Genomic DNA, 27,979 nt, shown 5'->3' on the forward strand with positions numbered 1-27,979 from the left:
GTGAAACAGCCAAAACAACTTGAAAAAGAAGAACAAAGTTGGAGGGCTAACACTACCTGATTGAAAGAATTATTATAATTCTATGGTAATCAAAATAGCATGGTACTGGCATAAAGACAGACAGATAGATCAGCGTATCATAATAGAGAGTCCAAAAATAAACTCACACTTCTACAAACAACTTGAGGCATTTTTGTTTGTTTTTTAGAAACAGGTTCTTGCTATGCTGCCCCAGCTGGACTCCAACTCCTGGGCTCAAGCAGTTTTCACCCACCCCACCACCTCAGCCACCCGAATAGCTGGGACTACAGTGTGTGCTACTGCACTCAGCTTAAACAACTGATTTTTGACAAAAGATGAGAGGCGTGGCAATGCAATGGAGAAAAGAATAGTATTTCAAAAAACGGTTCTAGAACAAATGGGACCATGTGTAAGCACAATAAAGAAGTAAGTCCCATATTTCACACCACATATAAAAATTAATACAAAATGAATTATAGACCTAAATGTAAAACATAAAACTACAAAACTTCTAGAAAGAAATCTTTGTGTGATCCTGGGTTAGGCAAAGATTTATTAGACACAATACCAAAAGCATGATCTATTAAAAAACAAATTGATAAACTGGACTTCATCAAAATTACAACTTTCTGCTCTTCAAAAGACACTGTTAAAAGACTGATAGGACAAGCCACAGATTTGGAGAAAATCTTAGCAAAGTATATATTTGATAAAAGACTTAAATGGAGAATATATAAAGAATTCTCAAAACTCAATTTAAAAAAACAACCCAATAAAAAGCAGACAAAAGATTTAACAGATACTCTACCAAAAAAGAGATATGAATGGAAACATGTACATAAAAAGATGCTCAACATTGTTAGTCATTAGGCAAATACAAAATAAAACCACGATCATTATACTATCAGAATGGCTAAAATTAAGTAGACCGACCATACCAAGTGTTTGTAAAGATGTGGAAGAACTGAAAATGTCATATACTGCTGGTGGGAATATAAAAAATACAACTATTTTAGAAAACAGTTTGACAGTTTCTTAAAAACATATACCTACCATATCATCTAGTCATTCCACTCCTAGATATTTACCTAAGAGAAAAGAAAATATATGTCCATACAGACTTGCATGTGAATGTTCATAGCAGCTTTATTTGTAATAGCCAAAAACTAAAAGCAGCTCAATGTCTCCCAGTAGGTAAATAGGTAAATAAATTGTGGTATGTCTCTACAATGGACTACTACTAAGCAATAAAAAGGAGTTAACTATTTACACATGCAAAACATAAATGAACCTCAAAATAGTTACACTGAGTGAAAGTGGCCAGATTATTTTTTAAAAGTACATATTATATAACTCCATTTACATAAAACTGTAGCAAATGCAAACTAATCTATGGCAGAAAGCAGATCAGTGGTTGCTGGAGGAGCAGAGACTACAAAGGACTATGAGAAAACTTTTAGGGGTGATTAATATATTCACTATCTTTAATGCAGTGATGGTTTCACAATTGTATACATGTACCAAAATCTTAAAAATAGTAAACTTTAGAGATTTACACCTTTTTGTATGTCAATTGCAACTCAATAAATATCTTTTTAAAAAGATAATGAAGTTGAGCTAAGGTAGTATCATAGGAGATGCACATAAGATATATTAAACAGGTAGAACCCTCAGGTGAGAGATACTCAGTTTTCTTATTTATTAAATGGGAATACCGGTAAAACTTTTTATCCTCAAGTGTCTATTTAAAATAAATATAAAATGACTGTGATAAAAGTTAAATCACTACATGGATGCTAGTTGTTTTTATTATCAGGATAAAAAAATTATCCGAAAGAATGTAAGGGAAAGAAAAAGCCAACCGTATGATTCTTCCAAAAAATACAGCAGCAAACAACTAATGTCTGAGGTTTTTAACTAAATGACTTGATGGTTCACTTAGAAAAATAATTTTTAATGACCAAAAGAAAATAATAAACATATCTCTCACTAGGTTTATGTAAAAGCAAAAATGGGCTGCCAACTCTTTCATACGGGTCTGACTTTTGAAATGGTTTAGACAGAAGTCTGATGCCACCTGGCCTCCCTGTGTTGTGTCAACAGAGAGGTCAGCAGGTCTGATGGGTGCTTTCTTTCTTTCTTTCTTTTTTTTTTTTTTTTGAGATGGAGTTTCGCTCTTTCACCCAGGCTGGAGTGAAGTCGTGATCTCAGCTTACTGCAACCTCCGTACCCTGGGTTCAAGCGATTCTCCAGCCTCAGCCTCCTGAGTAGCTGGGATTATAGATGCCCACCACCACACCTGGCTAATAATAAAAAATACATTTTTGTATTTTTAGTAGAGACAGGGTTTCACCATGTTGGCCAGGTGGGTCTTGAACTCCTGACCTCAAGTGATCTGCCCGCCTCAGCCTCTCAAAGTGCTAGGATTACAGGCATGAGCCACCGCACCCGGCCTGGATGTTCTTTCTAAAGGCTTCCTAGCTCTCCAGTACAGTAAGTCCTCAATTAATGTCATCAATGGTTTGTTGGAAACTGCAACTTTAAGCAAAAGCATGTCTAACAAAACCAATTTTACCAGAGGCTAATTAATATAAACAAAGGTGACGTTATTATGGCATATTTCTGGTCACAAAAACATCATCAAAATTACAAATAAAGACCCAAACACTTCTAATATTACACAATGAAATAAATGTGACCTGTACATACATTTAAGGAAGATTAAAGCAAGTAAGATAATTATTTACCTGCTTATTTCAGTTCAAGGTTGAGAGTGGCTGGAGCCTATCCTCAGCAGCTCAGGGTGCCAGGTGGGAACCAACCCTGAATCAGATGCCATTCCACTGCAGGGCACACACACGAACACACCACATACACACACACATGCACATTCTGTCTCTCTCTGTCTCTCTCTCTCTCTCCCTCCGCAACCCTCCTTCCCTCCCTCCTCTCTCTCTCTCTCCCTCACTCAGACTGGGACCATTTAGACACGCCAATTCACCTAAAGTGCACATCTTCGGGATGTGGGAGGAAACTGATGTACCTGGAGAAAGCCCATGCAGACATGGAGAGAATGTGCAAACTCCACAAAGAGACAGTGGTCCCAGTAGGGAAGCAATTTTTTTATTTTCATCAGCATTATAATCAAACAAGGTTGAATGAAGTGACATTATTCAGGAACCTGCTGTACTACTCCACTGCTTCCTACAGAGAAATTCTATTGTCCAAAGAATAGCACAGACAGAAAAGGAGATCTGTGAACTTATTTACTGTAATGTTTATTTTATTTATTTATTTATTTTTGGAGACGGAGTTTCGCTCTTTGTTGCCCAGGCTGGAGTGCCATGGCACAATCTCGGCTCACTGCAACCTCTGCTTTCCAGTTTCAAGCAATTCTCCTGCCTCAGCCTCCCAAGCAGCTGGGATTACAGGTGCCCACCACCACACCCAGCTAATTTTTTTGTATTTTTAGTAGAGATGGGGTTTCACCATGTTGGCCAGGCTTGTCTTGAACTCCTGACCTCATGATCTGCCTGCCTCAGCCTCCCAAAGTGCTGGGATTACAGGCGTGAGCCACCACGCCCGGCCTGTAATGTTTATTTTCTACCAGGCGTTTGGAAACAAAAACTTTTGGAAACAACTACTACGGCAAAGTCCACAGGCACACTAGACTACCAGGTTCTTTTGCTTTTAGCTGCAATCATATTTCATAGAATCAAAGATTGATAGTTAGAAAGTCTTGATTCATAAAAATGAGGAAAGAAATTACTACTTAAGAAATATTGGCCAAGTGTGGTGGCTCACGCCTGTAATCCTAGAACTTTGGAAGGCCGAGGCGGGCGGATCACCTATAGTCAGGAGTTTGAGACCAGCCTGGTCCAATATGGTGAAACCCCGACTCTACTAAAAATACAAAAATTAGCCGGGCGTGGGGGTTCACGCCTGTAATCCCAGCTACTCGGGAGGCTGATGCAGGAGAATCTCTTGAACTTGGAAGGCAGAGGTTGCAGTGAGCCGAGAACATTCCACTGCACTCCAGCATGGGCAACAGAGCAAGACTCCATCTCAGAAAAAAAAAAAAAAAAGAAAGAAAGAAAGGAAAAGAAAAAGAAAGAAAAAAATATATTCGCCAGGCACAGTGGCTCATGCCTGTAATCCCAGCATTTTGGGAGGCTGAGGCAGGTGGATCACTTGAGATCAGGAGTTCAAGACCAGCCTAGCCAACATGGCAAAACCCCATCTCTATTAAAAATACAAAAATTAGCTGGACGTGATGGTGCATGCTTGTAATCCCAGCTACTTGGGAGGCTGAGGCAAAAGAATCCTTGAACCCGGGAGGCAGAGGCTGCAGTGAGCCAAGATCATGCCACTGAACTCCAGCCTGGGCTACAGAGTGAGACTCTGTCTCAAAAGAAGAAATATACTTTGTTTGGCAGATGGCATCATTTAAAATCTAGTGTCCAGGAAAGGAGAAGAGAAACAGTAATGATGCACTTTGCTTAGAAAAAATGAAAGCCATGCTTTAGAGGAGAATTCCCTTAGGTCAGTGCCTCCCATCATTCTTCTCTAAAAATGACACTGTTATTGTTTCCAATGGCTCAAATATGCAAACAGTAATTCTATTTCTCAAGGATTCTACAAAATCTACCCAGCCACCCTTCCTTTAAAGAACTGCCACTCCTCTAACTTCATATGATCCTGTAGGGGCTGGAAATTGCAGCTCTCTCCAAACCCTACACACACACTCCCACTATCACCATCCTATTTAAATCTGTAATCCACACTATGCCAATCTGATTCTTCTCTTGTCATATCTGACTCTTGAGCAAAGACACTTAGAAATAAAAAATGAATAAAGCTGAGTCATATGAAAGTAGCTAATTAGAAAAGGCCAATCCCCCGGGCACGGAGGTTCACACCTATAATCCTAGTACTTTGGGAGGCCGAGGTGGGCAGATAATGAGGTCAAGAGATCGAGACCATCCTGGCCAACCAACATGGTGAAACCCCATCTCTACTAAAAATACAAAAATTAGCTGGGCGTAGTGGCGCACACCTGTAGTCCCAGCTACTCGGGAGGCTGAGGCAGGAGAATCGCTTGAACCTGGGAGGCGGAGGTTGCAGTGAGCTGAGATTGCGCCACTGCACTCCAGCCCAGGTGACAGAGTGAGACTCCGTCTCAAAAAAAAAAAAAAGAAAGAAAAGGCCAATCCCCTAGTCTCTGCTGCTGGATTTCCTGGAGTGGCTCTCATTCTTGGTCCTTCTTCAACTCTGCTTTACCAGTTCTTCCATACTTAATTATTCAATGTTGTATAATAAAGAATTTGGCAGATCTTTGTCCTGGGTTACTGGGAGGTACCCACTGAACTTTTGGAATATTCCCAGCGATAGGAATGTCTTTATTATTCCTGGTGGGTCCCTTGGATCACACATGAGTTCAGGCTAATAAGATGACTCAGGATGGGGGTTGGTCACTATAAAAATCAACCACGTGACTAGAACACTGGGGCTCTGAGCCCGGTGATACTAATCCAACCTTCATGGAGAAAAAGGGAGCTGGAAATTAAGTTCAATCCTGTGCCTAACAATTCAATCAAATTGCCTATGTAATGAAACCCTAAGAAAAACACTGAACACCAAAGTTCAGTTGAGTTTCCTAGCTGGCAAACACTCTGATGTGCTGGAAAGAGATATGTGTCCTGATCCCACAAGGAGAGGACACAAAAGTGCCATATTCAGGACTCTTCCCATATCTTGCCCTATAAATTTCTTGTTTTGGCTGCTCCTGATTTGTAACTTTTATAATAAAATTGTAATCATAAGTATAGGGCTTTCTTGAATTCTCTGAGTAGTCCTAGTTAATTATCAAACCTGAGAAGGCCATGGTAATACATGAATTGTAGCCAGCTGGTCAGAAGTGCAGGTGACCTGGGAACAGCTTGAAATTATGGCTGATGTCTGAAGTGAGAGTAATCTTATTGGGGGCTGTGAACTTAACTCGTGAAGTCTGTGCTAACTCTATATAATCATAATATCTATACTTCATATGGTTTCTGTGAGAAATAATTTAATATATGTAAAACACTTAGAAACAGTGCCTAGCACATATTAAATACTATATAAATGTTAAAGTAGTTTTTCAGTTTTTGTTGTTGCTGCTGCTGTTTTTATTACTAAAGCCCAGAGTTGGCTAAGATAGAGATTAGAAAACTTTTCTGCTAAGATCTATATAACACAGAGAAAAGATTGGCTCGCAACATTAGTCAGAAAAATGTTAACAATGCTAATCACACAGATGGTACTGACACTAGCCAGCTGATGTTCTGAACACAAATGACCACTGCTGACATCTACATCATCTAGCTAAACTCAGAACAGCTATTTTGAGCCAGTGCCAGAATATTAAATGCTTTTTGTAGCTCTGGAAATCATCACTCCAGAGAGATTAGGGGCCTTTCTCTGAATAATGAAGCAAATTATTGGGAGGAAGAGGACATATAAAAATTCTCACTTTTAGTCTGTCAAATCACCAGGTATAACACACAGTGAGCAAATTCTAATAGGGTACATATGTATATCATTTCTCATCTTAGCTGTGAACTACATCACTGCATTGAAATGCTTTTCTGCACTCATGGTTAATGAGGACTCTCCCCCAAAAAACCTCACTCCATTGTCTTTCATTTTCCTGTAATTTAGAATACACTGGAAGTGTTCCAAATAGTTGCTAAGTCCAAAAATAAAGTCCTTGCCAGAAAACTGCCTGGAGCTGTTTTCTAGCATTATGATTTAGTCCCTCTGTTTCTGCCCTCTCACTTTCCTTTCCTAGATACTTCCATGTGAGCTTTCAGAAAAGGCCAGAATGCTCTCCCTGCCATCTTTAATTCTAAGTTCCTATTTTTGAAACCCACTCTTAAAAACCAGCCACCCTGTCCTCATGTTATTAGAGAAAAATAAGAAAGCCAAAACTAAATGATGCTAATGGAAGATTTTTTTCCTGGCACCGCTGGTATAGTTCCAAAGCTCATGTCACTGCTTAATCTTCATCAGTACATAGCCTGAGTTGCTCCAGAGCTATTAAAGAAAAGCCCCCAGAAGGAACTCAGCTTCCAAAGATAACCAGGAAGCTCTCTCCTATAGCTGCCTAATTTTTCTTCTACATTGATAAAACATAGCGTTAACAGGAAGCATCAGCCTGTCCATCCCATAATCAGTTAGAATCCAGGTATTCCTGCTTCACATTTAATGCTCCCCATCTACAATATAGATTATCCCTTTCAGATCTCAAATTCTATAAGCCTAAATTAAAATGTAAATAAAAATAGAAACTGCCTCATTCCTACCGAAACTAGTCTTCTCTACCCTAGACTAATGCTTTCAACCAAGAGGGTATTGAAAAGCATTGGCTTACAGAGCTGAAGTTCTGGCTCTACTAAATGCATGATAATGACAAGTAACTTTATACATCTAGGCCTAAGGTTCTTCAGATAAAAGCCAGGGATCCTGATGGTTACTTACATTTAACCCCTGTTAGCATCAGAACCTGCCCTAAGAGACCCTGGGAAGAGAGATTTCTTCTAGTCTTATTGTTATCTGTGCCCTAGCCACAGATATAAATGGAGAGGAAGCTAAAGCCCTGTTCCCCTTCCCTGTCAAGTCTCGCACAATTAGACATGCTCTTTCACTAAGAACTCTGAAGGAAATGCTCCAGAAAAAAAAATGGTAATCATGGTTTAGCAGTTTTACAGAAATCTGAAGTTTTCATTAAGCTCAACATGGGTCAGCAGAGTGATATGACTAGTGAGGCACCAGTATCTAATCAGACTGCATTAACAGATGCACAGGATTCAGAAACAAGAAGGTGACAGTCCTGCTCAACTCTGTGATGATAAAATCACACTTGGAGGTCTGCAGCCAACTATAGGATCTAAGAAACACATTAACAAAAGTGCTTATAGGCAGGAAATCAAGATGAGAAGGAGGCTGAGAAAATGTTTTCTTCAAGAAGTAGGGCTATTTAACCTGGAAAAAAGAAGACTCAGGAGAGAGTCGCTCTACACTAGTGCTTTCAACCAAAATGGTATAGAAAAGCTTTCAATCAAGATGGTATAGCAAATGAGAGAGTCTGTCTGTACCCTCACCCAATCTTTGAATTGTCTAGGACTCAGCAGAGCTGGGACTAAGTGGGAAGCTAGAGAAGAAAGGGGCTGCCTCAAGAGACCAGCAAGCTCCCTGTCTCTGGAGATAAAGCAGCAGAACCTGGAAGATTCCTATGCCAGGGTCAGGTGGGTGAGGAAAGGGGTAGGAATAGGACAGAACTCAAAAAGTATTCTAAGGAAGAAAAACGCCAACTCTGGAGAACCTTCCCCCATGCCCAGCAGAGTGACTATATTCAGTCTTATTTAGTGACTGTATGTAGAATAATTTCAATAATTTGCCCTTTACTAAGCATTTTATATACATGTTCTTTTAAGGCCAAGTTGCTGCTTCTCTCTTCTCTAAACCTTCCCACAACTAGGATTGATGACCAGGCTGCCTATTACCTTCTGATGACTTCCATGCCTTCCACAGGTCCTCCACGCTGATGAGCTTATCCTCACCATGGAAGGTGCTGTGTTTCACTGTTGGGTCATGGTAATTGAGGTCTTCCCTCAGGAACTGCAAGGGAAAAGTACACAAGTCACAAGAGATACCTAGGAGTCAGCCCATCAAGATCTCCACACAGGTCACCTGCCTCTAGCTAGCCATAACACATTCCATCTACCCAACATACAAGTGTATCACATCACTCATGTATCCTTCCTTATGCACATGTCCATTGCCAACTAAACTATCACTTCCTCTTTGTTACATGTCTCACTTGAAAAATATATATAAATCAGAAATTCTTTCCTCATTTTTTAATTATGAAAAGACAATACATGAGAGTTAACTGAAAATCAATAAGCTAAAAGAGGAAAGAAAAAAGGAAGGAAGAATTTAAAATGTTTGAGTACTTGCTTATAAATTAAGCAATATTCTAAGAATTTCCACAATATTTTCTCATGATGGTTGTTTGTTTGTTTGTTTGTTTGTTTGTCTGTCTGTCTGTCTTGAGACAGAGTCTCGCTCATCGCCCAGGCTGGAGTGCAGTGGCGCGATTTCGGCTCACTGCAACCCCCACCTCCCAAGTTCAAGCAATTCTCTTGTCTCAGCCTCCTGAGTGGCTGGGATTACAGGCATGTGCCACCCGACCCAGCTAACTCTTTGCATTTTAGTAAAAATGGGGTTTCACCGTTGCCCAGGCTGGTCTCAAACTCCTGAGCTCAGGCAATCCACCCATCTCGGTTTCCCAAAGTGCTAGGATTATAGGTGTGAGCCACCGTACCCGGCCGAATGTGATGGTTTTAAAACATGTCCACAAATTGTTTGACAATCCTCCCATTAAAGGTGGATTTCTCTCCCCTTTAATATAGGCTGACATTAGTGACTCATCTTCTAACAAACAGAATGTGGCAGCAGTGATGTTGCATGACACCCAAGTCTAGGTTAGAAAAAGCAATATAAATTTCACCTGGCTCTCTCTCTTTTGGGCCCTGAGAGGCCCTGAGTCAAAATGTAAGAAGCCTGGCTACCCTGAAGCCACCCTGCTGGAGATATCATGTGGAAAGTCTATGCAGAGATAGAAATGTGTGAGTAGCCCAGCTGTTTGAGTCTTCAAGTTCAGGAGTCAGGTATGTGAGTGACTGAGACTTCAGTTGATTCCAGCCCCCAGCTCTGCAATCAAATTGGGTATAGAAGGAATATACCTCAACACAATAAAGGCCATATATGACAAACCCACATCTAATACATCGAACAGGGAAAAGTTGAAAGCTTTTCCTCTAAAATCTGGAACAAGAAAAGGATGCCTTCATTCACCGCTATTATTCAACATAGTAATGAAAGTCCTAGCCAGAGGAATTAGGCAAGAGGAAAGAAAGAAAGGAAAGGAAGGGAAGGAAGGAAAGAAGAAAGGCATCAAAATTGGAAAGAAGGAAGTCAAACTGCCCCTGCATGCAGACAACATGATCTTCTCTTTTTTTTTTTTTTTTTTTTTTGAGACAGGTTCTTATTCTGTCACCCAGGCTGTAGTGCAGTGACATGATCTCAGCTGACTGCAACCTCCACCTCCTGGGCCTCAAGAGATCCTCCCATCTCTGCCTCCCAAGTAGCTGGGACTACAGGTGTGCACGCCACCCCACCTGGCTAATTTTTTGTATTTTTGGTAGAGACGGGATTTTACCACGTTACCCAGGCTGGTCTCAAACTCCTGATCTCAAGGGATCCACCCACCTCTGCTTCCCAAAGTGCTGGAATTACAGATGTGAGCCACCATGCCCAGCCAATAACATGATATTAAATCTAGAAAAACCTACAGACACCACCAAAAAACTGTTAGAACTAGTAAACAAATCTGAAAAAGAAATCAAAAAAGCAATCCCATTTACAATAACTACAAAAAATAATAAAATATCTAAGAATAAATTTAACCAAGGAGGTAAAAGATCTCTACAATGAAAACTGTAAACTACTGATGAACTAAATTGAAGAAGACACAAATAAATGGAAAGATATCCCACGTACATGGGTTGGAAGAATTAATATTGTTAAAATATTCATACTACCCAAAGCAATCTATGGATTCAATGTAATCCCTATCTAAATTTCAATGACATTCTTGAAAGAAATAGAAAAAAAATCCTAAAATTCATATGGAACCATAAAGAAACCTGAATAGCCAAAGCCATCTTGAGTGAAAAGAACAAAGCTAGAGCAATCACACCATCTGACTTTAAAATATTCTCCAAAACAACAGTAACTGAAACAGCATGGTGCTGGCATAAAAACAGACATATAGACCAACGGAAAAGAATACAGAACACAGGAATAAAACCCACATATGTATAGCCAATTGATTTTAGACAAATGCATGAACAAACATTGAGGAAAGGATAATCTCTTCAATAAACGGTACTGGGGGCCGGGTGCAGTGGCTCATGCCTGTAATCCCAGCACTTTGGGAGGCCAAGGCAGGTGGATCGCCTGAAGTCGGGAGTTGGAGACCAGCCTGGCCAGCATGGTGAAACCCCAACTCTACTAAAAATACAAAAATTAGCTGGGCATGGTGGCACATGCCTGTAATCCCAGTTACTCGGGAGGCTGAGGCAGGAGAATCACTTGAACCCAGGAAGTGGGGGCTGCAGTGAGCTAACATCACATCACCGCACTGCCAAAAAAAAAACCACCACCACCACCACGGGCAACAAAATACAAAAATAGATAAATGGGATTAAATCAAAATAAAATGGAAATAATGAAAAGTGAAGAGACAACCTACAGAATGGGAGAAAACATCTGCAAATTATACATCTGACAAGGGGTTAACATCTAGAATATATAAGGACTTGAACAACTCAATAGAAAAAAAATCAGATTAAAAAATGGGTGAAAGATCTAACTAGACATTTCTCAAAAGAAGACAAACAAGACTGAGCACAGTGGTTCATGCCTGTAATCATGGCACTTTGGGAAGCGAAAGTGGGAGGCTCACTTGAGCTCAGGATTTTGAGACCAGCCTGGGCAGCATAGGGAGACTCCGTCTGTGCAAAAAATTAAAAAAAAAAAAATTATCCAGGTGTGGTGGTTTATGCCTGTGGTCCCAGCTATAGGCTGAAGCTAGAGCCTGAGGTCAGAGGATCACTTGAGCCTGGGAGATCAAGGTTGTAATGAGTTGTGATCATGCCACTGTACTCCAGCCTGGGTGACAGAGCAAGACCTTGTCTCAGAGAAAAAAGAAAACAAAGTCCAAAAGGTATGTGAAAAATATGCTCAATATCACTAATCATCAGGGAAATGGAAATCAAAACCACAATGAGATATCATCTCACCCCAGTTAGTATGGCTATTACCAAAAAAAAATAACAAATAACAAATGCTGCCAAGGATATAAAGAAAGGGGAACCCTTACACACTGTTGGTGGCAGTGTAAATTAGTACAGTCACTATATAAAACAGTATGGAGGTTCCTCAAAACATGAAAAATAGAACTACCATATGATCCAGCAATCCCACTATTGGGTACACATCCAAAGGAAATGAAATCAGCATGTTGAAGAGACATCGTCACTCCCATGTTTATTGCAGCACTATTCACAATAGCCAAGATATGGAATCAACCTCAGGGCCCACCAGCAAATGAGTGTTTAAAGAAAATGTCGTATATTTACACAACAGCATACTATTCGACCATAAAGAAAAAAAGAATGAAATTCTGTCATTTGTGGCAACATGGATGTGCCTCGAGGACATTATGCTAAGTGAAATAAGCCAGGCACAGAAAAATAAATACCACATGTTCTCACTCATATATGGAATCTTAAAAAGCTGATCTCATAGAAGTAGAACATAGGATAGTGGTTACCAGAATCTGGGAAAGGTAGACAGGGAGATGGTGAGAGATTGGTCAGTGGGTACAAATTTACAGTTGGGAGGGTAAGTTTATAAGTTCTAGTGTTCCATTGCACAGTAGGGTGATTTTAGTTAATAATAATATAGTGTATATTTCAAAATAGCTAGAAGAAAGGATTTTGAATGTTCACCACAAAGAAATGATATATGTTTGAGATTACAGATATACTAATTACCCCCTAATTTGATCATTATACATTGTGTACATGTATCAAAACATCACACTGTATCCTATAAATAAGTAGTTTTTTTGGATGGTTGGTTGGTTGGTGGAGTTTTTTGTTGTTGTTGTTTTTGAGACAGTGTCTCGCTCTGTCACCCAGGCTGGGTGATCCTCCTGCCTCAGCTTCCCAAGTAACTTGGACTATATGTGTGCACCACCGTACCCAGCTATTTTTTTAAATTTTTTGTAGAGACAGTGTCTCACTATGTTGCCCAAGCTGGTCTCAAACTCCTGAGTTCAAGCAATCCTCCTGCCTCAGCCTCCCAAAGTGCTCGGATTACAGGCGTCAGCCACCATGCCTGGTCAATATGTACAACTGTTATGTATCAATTACAAATAAAATAAAACTTTAAAAATGTTTTTAAATAAAATATAATTTAAATAAAAAAACAAGCAGGGAAGAGGAATAGGAGATGCCAAGAGTAGTGGTATTCACAATTTGTCATTTTAATGAGAGGAATCAAGGAGTCATTAAGAAGCTGACTTCATTTTCTTCATTTTTATTTTATGTACAAACAGCTAATATGATTTTTCATTGGGTGGATGCCTTGGATAATCCATTCAAGGAAGATCACTTAGTCCAATTTAATGAAACCTATATCCTTCACGTACTGATGGCAACACTGGAGGCATATATTGAGGCTATATTTCCAGATCAGACCATGCTGGTTTGAGCAGATGCAACAAAAGCAAGAACTGTGGCCAGATTTTTGTGGGTGGCTCCAGTAGAGCTGCTCGTGATCCATTTTGCCTTTAGGAGTGCAAGAAGGCAAAAGATAAGAAGGTGACTTTAAAGCAAATATTTAAAGGAGGTGTGGGAGAAAGGCATGCAGAATAACTGGGAGAAGAGTATCCCAAGAATGGAGAAGGGCAGATGCAAAGTCCCTGAGGCAAGAGAACATACTTGGTATGTTCAAGGAATAACAAGAAGGCCAGTATGGCTGGAGAGAAATGAGTAAGGTGGTAACTAGCAGAAGATGAAGTCAAAGAAGCCACAGGGTTCCAGAACACAGATGCCACCTTTTTAGGCCTTTTTTTTTTTTTTTTTTTGAGACGGAGTTTCGTTCTTATTGCCCAGGCGGGAGTGCAAGGGCACAAACTTGGCTCACCACAACCTCCACCTCGCAATTTCAAGCAATTCTCCTGTCTCAGCCTCCCGAGTAGCTGGGATTACAGGCATGCACCACCACTCCCGGCTAATTTTGTATTTTTTAATAGAGACGGGGTTTCTCCATGTTAGTCAGGCTGCTCTTGAACTCCAGACCTCAGGTGATCCACCTGCCTCGGCCTCCCAAAGTGCTGGGATTGTAGGCGTGAGCCACTGCACCCAGCTGCCTTTTTAGGCTATTATCAAGACTTTGATTTTTCACTCTGAGATGGGAGCTGTTACAGGGATTTGAACAGAGGTATAACAGGAAGACATTTATATTTTTAAAACGATTTCTCTGGATACTGTGTTAAAAAGTATAGACTATAAAAGGGAAAGGGCAGATACAGAGAAATCACTCAGGTGGCTATTGCAATAACATGAGCTAATGGTGGCTTGAAACAAGGTGGTAGCTGTGGAAGTGATGAGAATTTGTCAGAATTGGGATATATTTTAGAGATCAAATCTGCTATCCTCATGATTTTTTAGGTTTGATTAATCAGGTTCTTCAAGATATACCCTTCTTTGGTCCTCATAGGCTCAAACCTAGAACCTCTTAATCTAAGACTAGAAAGACAGTTATCACAAGCAGGCCTTGGGAGCAGAAATGCCAAAATCTCCAAGGAAGGGGATTTTCTGCCATTATCAGATAACTCCAGGAAACCATCTGATGTGAGATACCAGCTGCTTATAGGCAATCAACAAGAAATAGACTCATTTTTATAGTCAAGTCTGATCACCGAGGTAAGTGGAGAGCAGAGAAACTCAGAAAGAAAGTGCAAGGGACTCACATACAGACTCTACTGGTGCCACAAAGCACACAAAAAACAAGTAGGGTCAGAAAACAAGGTCAGAGAGAAGATGATGCCAAAAGAGGAACTGGCAAATAGAAGCTCTATCTGAAGGAAGGTACTTATGCTGAATGGGACCTCTTTAGAAAATAAAGAAATGAAGCTGCAACAATCAGGCCTCAAGAGTCAGAAAGGCAGAACCCGGTGGACTTCCAAGATGGCGAAATAGGAACAGCTCCGGTCTACAGCTCCCAGTGAGATCAATGCAGAAGACAGGTGATTTCTGCATTTCCAACTGAGGTACCTGGTTCATCTCATTGGGACTGGTTGGACAGTGGGTGCAGCCCCACGGAGGATAAGCCAAAGCAGGGCGGGGCATCGCCTCACCTGGGAAGTGCAAGGGGTCAGGGGATTTCCCTTTCCTAACCAAAGAGAAGCCGTGAGTGACTCCACCTGGTGGAATGATACACTTCTGCCCAAATACTGCACTTTTCCCACGGTCTTCGCAACTGGCAGATCCAGGAGATTCCCTCCCGTGCCTGGCTCGGCGGGTCCCACACACATACAGAGCCTTCCTTGCTGCTAGCACAGCAGTCTGAGATCAACCCGGGACACTGGAGCTTGGTGGGGGGAGGGGCATCCGCCATTGCTGAGGCTTGAGCAGGCAGTTCTATGCTCACAGTGTAAATAAAGTGGCAAGGAGCTCAAACTGGGCAGAGCCCATCACAGCTCAGCAAGACCTACTGCCTCTCTAGATTCCGTCTCTGGGGGCAGGGCATAGCTGCACAAAAGGCAGCAGACAGCTTCTGCAGACTTAAACGTCCCTGCCTGACAGCTCTGAAGAGAGCAATGGTTCTCCCAGCATAGCGTTTGAGCTCTAATAATGGACAGACTGCCTCCTCAAGTGGGTCCCTGACCCTCATGTAGCCTGACTGGGAGACACCTCCCAGTAGGGACCGACAGACACCTCATACAGGCAGGTGACCCTCTGGAGCAAAGCTTCCAGAGGAAGGATCAGGCAGCAATATTTGCTGTTCTGCAGCCTCCACTGGTGATACCCAGGCAAACAGGGTCCGGAGTGGACCTCCAGCAAACTCCAATAGACATGCAGCTGAGGGGCCTGTCTGTTAAAAGGAAAACTAACAAACAGAAAGGAATAGCATCAACATCAACAAAAAGGACATCCCACACCAAAACCCCATCTGTAGGTCACCAACATCAAAGACCAAAGGTAGATAAAACCACAAAGATGGGGAGAAACCAGAACAGAGAGGCTGAAAATTCCAAAAACCGGAACGCCTCTTCTCCTCCAAAGGAACACAACTCCTCACCAGCAAGGGAACAAAACTGGAGGGAGGATGAGTTTAACAAGTTGACAGAAGTAGGCTTCAGAAGGTCGGTAATAACAAACTTCTCCGAGCTAAAGGATCATGTTCTAACCCACTGCAAGGAAGCTAAAATCCTTGAAAAAAGGTTAGACAAATGGCTAACTAGAATAACCAGTGTAGAGAAGAGCTTAAATGACCTGATGGAGCTGAAAACCACAGTACAAGAACTTCGTGAAGCATACACAAGCTTCAATAGCCGATTTGATCAAGTGGAATAAAAGATATCAGTGATTGAAGATCAAATTAATGAAATAAAGCAAGAAGACAAGATGAGAGAAAAAAGTAAAAAGAAACGAACAAAGCCTCCAAGAAATATGGGACTATGTGAAAAGACCAAATCTACATTTGATTGGTGTACCTAAAAGTGACAGGGAGAATGCAACCAAGTTAGAAAACACTCTTCAGGATATTATCCAGGAGAACTTCCCCAATCTAGCAAGGCAGGCCAACATTCAAATTCAGGAAATCCACAGAACACCACAAAGATACTCCTTGAGAAGAGCAACCTCAAGACACATAATTGTCAGATTCACCAAAGTTGAAATGAAGGAAAAAATGTTAAGGGCAGCCAGAGAGAGAGGTCGGGTTACCCACAAAGGGAAGCCCATCAGACTAACAGTGGATCTCTTGGCAGAAACCCTACAAGCCAGAAGAGAGTGGGGGCCAATATTCAACATTCTTAAAGAAAAGAATTTTCAACCAAGAACTTCATATAAGCTTCATAAGTGAAGGAGAAATAAAACACTTTACACACAAGCAAATGCTGAGAGATTTTGTCACCACCAGCCCTGCCTTACAAGAGCTCCTGAAGGAAGGACTAAACATGGAAAGGACAACCAGTACCAGCCACTGCAAAAATATGCCAAATTGTAAAGACCATCAATGCTATGAAGAAACTGCATCAATTAATGGGCAAAATAACCGGCTAGCATCATAATGACAGGATCGAATTCACACATAACAATATTAACCTTAAATGTAAATGGGCTAAATGCCCCAATTAAAAGACACAGACTGGCAAATTTGATAAAGAGTCAAGACCCATCAGTAGCTGTATTCAGGAGACCCATCTCACGTGTAAAGACACACATAGACTCAAAATAAAGGGACAGAGGAAGATCTACCAAGCTAATGGAAAGCAATAAAAAGCAGGGGTTGCAATCCTAGTCTCTGATAAAACAGACTTTAAATCAACGAAGATCAAAAGAGACAAAGAAGGCCATTACATAATGGTAAAGGGATCAATTCAACAAGAAGAGCTAACTATCATAAATATATACACACCCAATACAAGAGCATGCAGATTCATAAAGCATGTTCTTAGAGATCTACAAAGAGACTTAGACTCCCACACAATAATAATGGGAGACTTTAACACCCCACTGTCAATATTAGACAGATAAACAAGACAGAAAATTAACAAGGATATCCAGGACTTGAACTCAGCTCTGGACCAAGCAGACCTAATAGACATCTACAGAACTCTCCACCCCAAATCAACAGAATATACATTCTTCTCAGCACAACATCACACTTACTCTAAAATTGACCACATAGTTGGAAGTAAAATACTCGTCAGCAAATGTAAAAGAACAGAAATCAAAACAAACTGTCTCTCAGACCACAGTGCAATCAAATTAGAACTCAGGATTAGGAAGTTCACTCAAAACCACACAACTACGTGGAAACTGAACAACCTGCTCCTGAATGACTACTGGATAAATAATGAAATTAAGGCAGAAATAAAGATGTTCTTTGAAACCAATAAGAACAAAGACAAAACATACCAGAATCTCTGGGACACATTTAAAACAGTGTGTAGAGGGAAATTTATAGCACCAAATGCCCACAAGAGAAAGCAAGAAAGATCTAAAATCGACACCCTAACATCACAATTAAAAGAACTAGAGAAGAAATGGCAAACAAATTCAAGAGCTAGCAGAAAACAAGAAATAACTAAGATCACAGCAGAACTGAAGGACATAGAGACACAAAAAAACCTTCAAAAAATCAATGAATCGGCCGGGTGCGGTGGCTGACGCCTGTAATCCCAGCACTTTGAGAGACCAACACGGGCAGATCACGAGGTCAGGAGATCGAGACCATCCTGGCTAACATGGTGAAACCCCGTCTCTACTACAAAAACACAAAAAAATTAGCCAGGCATGGTGGCGGGCGCCTGTAGTACCAGCTACTCGGGAGACAGAGGCAGGAGAATGGCGTGAAACCGGGAGGTGGAGCTTGCAGTAAGCCAAGATCATGCCACTGCACTCCAGCCTGGGCAACAGAGGGATACTCTGTCTCAAAAAAAAAAAAAAAAAAATCAATGAATCCAGGAGCTGGTTTTTGAAAAGATCAACAAAATAGACTGCTAGCAAGACTAATAAAGGAGAAGAATCATATAGATGCAATAAAAAATGATAAAAGGGATATCACCACCAATCCCACAGAAATACAAACTACCATCAGAGAATACCATAAACACCTTACACAAAAAGAATAAAATAATATAAAATATAAAATAAATAAACTAGAAAATCTAGAAGAAATGGATAAATTCCTCGACACATACACCCTCCCAAGACTAAATCAGGAAGAAGTTGAATCTTTGAACAGACCAATAACAGGTTCTGAAATTGTGGCAATAATTAATAGCCTACCAACTAAGAAAAGTCCAGGACCAGATGGATTCACAGCCGAATTCTACCAGAGGTACAAAGAGGAGCTGGTACCATTCCTTCTGAAACTATTCCAATCAACAGAAAAAGAGGGAATCCTCCCTAACTCATTTGATGAGGCCAGCATCATCCTGATACCAAAGCCTGGCAGAGACATAACAAAAAAAGAGAATTTTAGTCCAGTGTCCCCAATGAACATCGATGCAAAAATCCTCAATAAAATACTGGCAAACCAAATCCAGCAGCACATCAAAAAGCTTACCCACTACGATCAAGTTGGCTTCATCCCTGGGATGCAAGGCTGGTTCAACATACGCAGACCAATAAATGTAATATATCACATAAACAGAACCAACGACAAAAATCACATGATTATCTCAATAGATGCAGAAAAGGCCTTTGACAAAATTCAACAACCCTTCATGCTAAACACTCTCAATAAACTAGGTACTGATGGAACATATCTCAAAATAATAAGAGCTATTTATGACAAACCCACAGCCAATATCATACTGAATGGGCAAAAACTGGAAGCATTCCCTTTGAAAACCGGCACAAGACAAGGATGCCCTCTCTCACCACTCCTATTCAACATAGTATTGGAAGTTCTGGCCAGGGCATTCAGGCAAGAGAAAGAAATAAAGGGTATTCAATTAGGAAAAGAAGAAGTCAAATCGTCTCTGTTTGCAGATGATATGATTGTATATTTAGAAAACCCCATCGTCTCCGCCCAAAATCTCCTTAAACTGATAAGCAACTTCAGCAAAGTCTCAGGATACAAAATCAATGTGCAAAAATCACAAGCATTCCTATACACCAAGAATAGACAAACAAAGAGCCAAATCGTGAGTGAATTCCCATTCACAATTACTACAAAGTGAATAAAATACCTAGGAATCCAACTTACAAGGGATGTGAAGGACCTCTTCAAGGAGAACTACAAACCACTGCTCAACGAAATAAAAGAGGACACAAACAAATGGAAGAACATTCCATGCTCATGGATAGGAAGAATCAATATCATGAAAATGGCCACACTGCCCAGGGTAATTTATAGATTCAATGCTATCCCCATCAAGCTACCATTGACTTTCCTCACAGAATTGGAAAAAACTACTTTAAAGTTCATATGGAACCAAAAAAGAGTCCACATAGCCAAGACAATCCTAAGCAAAGAGAACAAAGCTGGAGGCATCACACTACCTGACTTCAAACTATACTACAAGCCTACAGTAACCAAAACAGCATTGTACTGGTACCAAAACAGAGATATAGATCAATGGAACAGAACAGAGCCCTCAGAAATAACACCACACATCTACAACCATCAAATATTTGACAAACCTGACAAAAACAAGCAATGGAGAAGGGATTCCCTATTTAATAAACGGTGCTGGGAAAACTGGCTAGCCATGTGTAAAAAGCTGAAACTGGATCCCTCCCTTACACCTTATATAAAAATTAACTTGAGATGGATTAAAGACTTAAATGTAAGACCTAAAACCATAAAAACCCTAGAAGAAAACCTAGGCAATACCATTCAGGACATAGGCATGGGCAAAGACTTCATGACTAAAGCACCAAAAGCAATGGCAACAAAAGCAAAAATAGACAAATGGGATCTAATTAAACTAAAGAGCTTCTGCACAGCAAAAGAAACTATCAGCAGAGTGAACGGGCAACCTACAGAATGGGAGAAAATTTTTGCAATCTATCCATCTGACAAAGGGCTAATATCCAGAATCTACAAAGAACTTAAACAAATTTACAAGAAAAAAACAAACGACCCCGTCAAAAAGTAGGCAAAGGATATGAACAGACACTTCTCAAAAGAAGACATTTATGCAGCCAATAGACACATGAAAAAATGCTCATCTTCACTGGCCATCAGAGAAACGCAAATCAAAACCACAATGAGATACTATCTCAAGCCAGTTAGAATGGTGATCATTAAAAAGTCAGTAAACAACAGATGCTGGAAAGGATGTGGAGAAATAGGAACGCTTTTACACTGTTGGTGGGAGTGTAAATTAGTTCAACCATTGTGGAAGACAGTGTGGTGATTCCTCAAGGATCTAGAACTAGAAATACCATTTGACCCAGCCATCCCAATACTGCATTTATACCCAAAGGATTATAAATCATGCTGCTATAAAGACACATGCACACATATGTTTATTGCAGCACTATTCACAATAGCAAAGACTTGGAACCAACCCAAATGTCCATCAATAATAAACCGGATAAAGAAAATGTGGCACATATACACCATGGACTACTATGCAGCCATAAAAAAGGATGAGTTCATGTTCTTTGCAGGGACTTGGATGAAGCTGGAAACCGTCATTCTCAGCAAAATATCACAAGGACAGAAACCCAAACACCACATGTTCTCACTTATAAGTGGTAGTTGAACAATGAGAACATATAGACACAGGGAGGGGAATACCATACACCAGGGCCTGTTGGGGGCTGGGGGGCTGGGGGAGGGATAGCATTAGAAGAAATACCTAATGTAAATGACAAGTTGATGGGTGCAGTAAACCAACATAGCACATGTATACCTATGTAACAAACCTGCACGTTGTGCACATGTACCCTAGAACTTAAAATATATAATAATAAAAAGAAATAAAGAAAGGCAGAACCTGTAGAAACGGGCTACTTACTTGCTGTGTGACTTTTGGGCAAGCTACTTTGCCTCTCTGAGTCTATTTTCCTCTCAAAATTAGGGTTAATAGTGCCCCTCATTCAGGTATGGTAAGGATTAAATGAGACATGTTTGCAGAAGTCATAAATCGCCTTTGTGTGTGTCTTTTACTGGCCTGCACAGCATTTTAAAAAGTTGAACCTAAATTTAAAAATCTGAAAATTTTGGCCGGGCGCAGTGGCTCATGCCTGCAATCCCAGCACATTGGGAGGATGAAGCAGGTGGATCACCTGAGGTCAGGAGTTTGAGACCAGCCAGGCCAACATTGTGAAACCCTGTCTCCACTAAAAATACAAAAATCAGCTAGGCAGGATGGCGCACACCTGCAATCCCAGCTACTTGGGAGGCTGAGGCAGGACAATTGCTTAAACCTGGAAGGCGGAGGTTGTAGTGAGTCGAGATCATGCCACTGCACTACAGCCTGGATGACAAGACTAGACTCTGTCTCAAAAAAAAAAAAAAAAATCAGAAAATTTCACTAAAAGTCCACCTTCTCAGGCTATCTTTTAAACAAATCAAAATCAGTTGGGCTCCATGGCTCATGCCTTAAATCCCAGCACTTTGGGAGGCCGAGGTGGGAGGAGATTGCTTGAGCCCAGGAGTTCAAGACTAGTCTGGGCAACATAGTGAAACCCCATCTCCACAAAAAATTTTAAAATTAGCTACATGTGGTGGCGTGCACTTGTGGTCCCAACTACTTGGGAGGCTGAAGTGAGAGGATTACTTGAACCCAAGAGGTTAAGGTTGTGGTAAGCCATGATCGTACCACTGCACTCCAGCCTGGGCAACAGAGCAAGATCCTGTCTCAAAAAAATAAAAATATCTAGCCACAGTAAGCTCCAATGACTTTAGAATTTTATACAGGAGTGGCTTAAGGACTAACAATTTAATTGGAAAAGGAGAGTGAGAGCTAAGGGACTTGTCATGAGGTTGCATTTGCATAGCAAGCACACTATTTTTATGAAGATTATTCATTACAAATTAATTTTATTTTACTTTATTTATTATTATTATTATTTTGAGATGGAGTCTCACTCTGTCCGCCCAAGCTGGAGTGCAGTGGCATGATCTCAGCTCACTGCAACCTCTGCCCCCCGGGTTCAAGCAATTCTCCTGCCTCGGCCTCCTGAGTAGCTGGGATTACAGGCGCCCACCATCATGCTAATTTTTGTGTTTTTAGTGGAGGCAGGTTTTCAGCATGTTGGCCAGGCTAGTCTCGAACTCCTGATCTCAAGTGATCCGCCTGCCGCGGCCTCCCAAAGTGTTGGGATTATAGGCGTGAGCCACCACACCCGGCCAAAAATTAATTTTAAAATGCAACTTTTTTTTTTTTTTTTTTGAGACACTCTTGCTCTGTCGCACAGGCTGGAGTGCAGTGGCGCGATCTCAGGTCACTGCAAGCTCCGCCTCCTGAGTTCATGCCATTCTCCTGCCTCAGCCTTCCAAGTAGCTGGGACTACAGGCGCCTGCCACCACACCCGGCTAATTTTTTTTTTTAATTTTTAGTAGAGACGGGGTTTCACTGTGTTAGCCAGAATGGTCTCGATCTCCTGACCTCGTAATCTGCCCGCCTCAGCCTCCCAAAGTGCTAGGATTACAGGCGTGAGCCACAGCGCCCAGCCAAAATCCAACTTTTTATGAAGACGTTTTTATTAACCTTTTACTTAAACTTAAGGAAAAAATCAATTCTCCATATCAAAGAATAAATATATACAGCAGCTCCTCAAATAACACCATTTCTTTCAATGTCATTTCTTTATAACATCAATGAAAAAAAATCAATTCCCGGCTGGGGCTACTGTCTATGTGAAGTTTCCATGCTCTCCCCATGTGTGCATGGGTTTTCTGTGCGTTCTCTGATTTCCTCCCACATCCCAAAGATGTACCTTTTAGATGACCATGTCTCCATGGTCCTAGCCTCAGTGAGTGTGGGTGTGTGAGTGTGCCCTGCAATGGAATGGCGTCCTATCCAGAGTTGGTGCCCACCTTGCACCCTGAGCTGCTGGCATAAGCTCTGGACACTCTCAACCCTAAACTGAAATAAGTAGGTAAATAATTATCTTACTTGTTTTTATTAATCTTTCTTAAATGTATATATAGCTCACATTTATTTCAGTGTTTCATATTGTAAGTGTTTTGGTCTTTATTTGTAAGTTTGGTGATGTTTTTGTGACCAGAAATATGCCATAGGAACTTCACCCTTGTTTATATCAATTAGCCTCTGTTAAAATTGGTTTCATTATATGTCATTTCACTTATGACATATGATGGGGATACATTCTAAGAAATGCATCATTGTGTCACCATCATAGAGTATGCTAAATGTGTATAGCTACTACACACCCAGGTTATATGAAATAGCCTATTGCTCCTAGGCTACAAACTTGTACAACATGTTACTGTACTCAATATTGTAGGGAGTTGTAACACAGTAGTAAGTATTTGTGTATCTAAACATATCCAAACATAAAAAAGATATAGTAAAATATGATATTATAATCTTATGGAACCACATTGTATATGTGGCCCACTGTTGACTGAATGTCCTTATGTGGCATATGACTATATATAAAATATGTATAATTCGTATTATATATATGTATGAACATATATATGTTGTACAATTTGGGGTATCTTAAAGGTTGGGGAGTTGGTGTTAAAGGAGCTAATGGAGGCCTCAATCCCCTATCTCTTAGAACTGCTCTTGGATTACATAACTACACGGCAACAATCTGCCAGAGCTGCTCCTTCTGAAGAGGCATGTGCTCTCCATTTTCCCACAGCTCTCACCACTCACAGACTTATGCACATGCATTTATACAGCCCACATTACTCACTTACAATGCCCTCTGACCCCTCAGGGGCATAGTTTGTAATTCCTGTTGTACACTAAAGTACTATGAGTTTGAAAGCACAATTCAGATATTAATTGAGATTATTATTGGAAGGAGAGTGAGATAAGGATAGGAAAGTAACAGAAAAAGATTCTTGATCAAAGGTGGCCTCTTCTGTGCTCCCATAGTGCCTGTGAATAACTTTATCAATCTTATTAGATGTTTATCTCCCCTGCCAAACCATATATCCCGAACAGAAGTTCCCAGTTACCCAGCCATAAGCTGGGTACTAGCACCCAAGAATATTATATTGAGCTGTAACTTTGATGTCCAATATACTTGAAGTAGGCATTACCACATCTTACTCTGAACACTGTCCCACATCCAGCTAATAGCTAAAGTCTGATTTAAGACAAAGTTTAAAAGTAACAAAAGGTAATAACAAAGCTAAACAGGCAGCTTTTGGATCCCACCAAAGGGATTTACTATTTCAGACTTAGAACAAGCAGCTCTTCTCTCAGGAAGACCTAAGGAGGCTCCCCAAGAGTCCTGCCTTACCACAGGGAATGCAGCATTGGCTAGAACTATACAGCTCAATAGCTCTCCAAAGAGCCAAGGTACCAGCTGTCAGTAAGTATATTTAGTTCCATGCGCCCAGAAAAGTGATCTCCCAGGAGGTGGCACAAGGCATAAACCCATCCCAAGTGTTAAACAGTAGTGAAATAGTGAGAGTGGGAGCAGAGAAGAGGGGAGACATCTCTCTATAATTTCTACAAAATAGGCCCAGCCAGCTTGATCCACCAGAGAACAGAATTCACTGACATAAAGCCAGAAGAAGAGCAGCACACCTTTGGGTACAGCAATCTGGATGGCTTTCCTGGGTTCTTCCTTAGAATCAATAACTCTTCCCTCCCCTTTCCAACCTTGTTCCCTAATACTTACCTTCCATATTTCCCAAACCAAATCGTCCCACTTCCATTCCCACTTTCTCTGCTGCTCTCCAACCCCCACCCAGCCCACAATATTTAGAACCCTACATTAGTCCATTATTATATTGCTATAAAGAAATACCTGTGGCCGGGCACAGTGGCTCACACCTGTAATCCCAGCACTTTGGGAGCCAGAGGTGGGCAGATCATTTGAGGTCAGGAATTCAAGACCAGCCTTTTAGTAGAAACCCCATCTCTACTAAAAATATAAAAAATAGGTGGTATCATGGCTTGTGCCTGTAATCCCAGCTACCTGGGAGGCTGAGGCAGGAGAATCGCTTGAACCCAGGAAACAGAGGTTGCAGTGAGCCGAGATTGTGCCACTGCACTCCAGCCTGGGCGACAGCATGAGACTCTGCCAAAAAAAAATTTAAAAAGAAAGAAAAAAAGAAATACCTGAGACTGGGTAATTTATAAGGAAAAGAGGTTTAATTGGCTCACCATTCCACAGGCTGTACAGAAAGCATAGCAGCTTCTGCTTCTGGGGAGGCCTTGGGAAACTTAAAATCAAGGCAGAAGGTGAAAGGAAACAGACACACCTTACACAGCCAGAGCAGGAGGAAGAGAGAGCGAAGGGTGAGGTGCTACCACACTTTTAAATGACCAGATCTCATGAGAACTCACTCACTATACAATACTAAAAGGGGATGGTGCTAAACAATTCATGAGAACATCACTCCGATAATCCAATCACTCCTACCAGGCCGCACCTCCAGCACTGGGGATTACAATTCAACATGAGATTTGGTGGGGACACAGAACCAAGCCATATCTAACCCATAAGTCACATGTTCCATATCTGAAAAGTTTACCAACTCTTATTCACCTCTTGAACATCTAGCAAGGAAGCATACCATATTTCAGGTACAATAGATCTAAATGTCATTTACAGAGTTCTAGGACATGTATGTGTCATGAGTGAAATATCTGTTTCCACTGAGATCAGAAGCTGTTGCTCAAGGCAGGGATAAGGCAGTCATTTCTCACTTATCTTTGTACATCTAGTCTCTTTTCTGTCAGTCTATCTACCATATTAGATGCTAGAATGATCTTAAAATAAATATCTATTCCAACTCCCTTACTTAACATCTCATGGCTCCCCATCACCTATAAGATAAAGCCCTAGCTTCTTGGCCTGGCATTCAAGGCCTTTTACAATATGACACATTAACTTCCTAAGTACCTTCCTGGCCACTCTCCCTCCCTACCAGACACCTTACACACAAGATATTGGGTCAGAAAACTATGGCCATAAGCCAAATCCAGTTTGCTGTTTGTTGGTTTTGAGACTGAGTCTCCCTCTATTGCCCATGCTGAAGTGCAGTGGCGAGAACATGGCTCACTGCAGCCTCCTGGGCTTAAACAGTCCTCCTGCCTCAGCCTCCCGAGTAGCTTGGACTACAGGCACAGGGGCTAATTTTTTCTTCATTTTTTGTAGAGACAGAGTCTTACCATATTGTCCAGGCTGGTCTCAAACTCATAGACTCAAGCAATCCTCCTGCCTTGGCTTCCCAAAGTGATGGGATTGCAGGCATAAGCCACTATGCCCAGCCAGTTTTCATAAAGTTTTACTGAAACATAGCCAGGCTCATGCATTGATGTATATTTTCTGTGGCTGCTTTCATGCTACAAAGACAGAGTTGAGTATTTGTAACAGAGACTCTATGGCTATCAAAGTCTAAAATAATTACTATCTAATCCTTTACAGAAAAAGTTGCCTGCTCTAGACACATCAAGTCATTTCATGCTCCTTGACCAAACCATTATCTTTTATACCCCCAAGATTTTGCACAAGGTGCTCCATTTAAAATGCTTTCTCCCACTCTTTGTCTATTAAATAAAAAGTCACTGCCTTCTGTGAAGTTTTCTAGATCTCTCCCAGGTGAGTTCATTGCCCTATCGTATTTGTTCCCTTAGTTCTCAGGGTATACATTATCCCTCTCTTACTCTCCCTAAGCAACTCAAAAATAGAGACTATATTTTATTTATCATTTATTCTTCACCAGCATCTTGCAAGTTTTCTGGAATACATAAATGAATAATTAATTTAGCTCCATAAGTCCATTTCCAAGCCAAGGGCCTGGCACAGAGCTGGGTGTGTGGTTATTAAATAACTGAAGGAGTGTCTCTCGAGTTTGTCCTATAACATGTAGCAGAGAGCTTAGCTTACAATAGCTAGTCAAGACATAATTGTCTATTGAATAGAAAAAAGAAAAAGGTCCCCAAACTGTCAGTCTATCTAAAACAAAGATATTTAGCCAGGAGCCAGAGAGTTACACTAGCTTGGATTCAATGTAGCATGATACTTTAGAGTTTTATTCTAGACCTGGCTGCCTGGGTTTGAATCCTCGTTCCACTACTTAGTTTCAGTGTATAACTTGCATCATTTGTAAAATGAAGATAGTAGCACAAAACCTAACAACCCTCATGTTGAGGGAAGCATAAATGAGTAAATTCAACTAAATACCTTAGAATAGTGCCTGGCACAAAATAAGCTCTCCTGTCTGTGTGTGTGTGTGTGTAATATGTTTTAAGAAGGATTAAAGATACTAAGAGAATGTACAATCCTAGGGCCCACTATTACAGTGATGCTGATCCCTCATATGTAAAGAAGACCTATAGAGGAGGTAGAAAATGGATATTTTCTAAGTGCTTGCTATATAAAGTCCATGTGTCAAGAGGTTAGGAATGGAGATAGTTAAGACAAGA

General features: G+C 40.8%; 1 protein-coding gene across 8 annotated transcripts in view; it reads right to left on the reverse strand.

Annotated features, from left to right (window-relative positions):
• The window catches only part of STIM1 (stromal interaction molecule 1), a 230,750-nt gene that overhangs the window by 61,184 nt on the left and 141,587 nt on the right, over nucleotides 1-27,979 (reverse strand). For all 8 annotated transcript variants that reach the window (XR_009215733.1, XR_009215732.1, XM_058446940.1 and 5 more), the window contains one exon: nucleotides 8,565-8,679. Coding sequence is in view for 6 of the 8 variants with exons in the window: in XM_058446940.1 (XP_058302923.1) it covers nucleotides 8,565-8,679 (115 nt within the window). In the remaining 2 variants the exon portion in view is untranslated. The remainder of the gene's footprint in view (nucleotides 1-8,564; nucleotides 8,680-27,979) is intronic.

The sequence above is a fragment of the Hylobates moloch genome, unplaced genomic scaffold, assembly GCF_009828535.3.
Source record: "Hylobates moloch isolate HMO894 unplaced genomic scaffold, HMol_V3 SCAFFOLD_11, whole genome shotgun sequence".
NCBI classification, from domain to species: Eukaryota; Metazoa; Chordata; class Mammalia; order Primates; family Hylobatidae; genus Hylobates; species Hylobates moloch.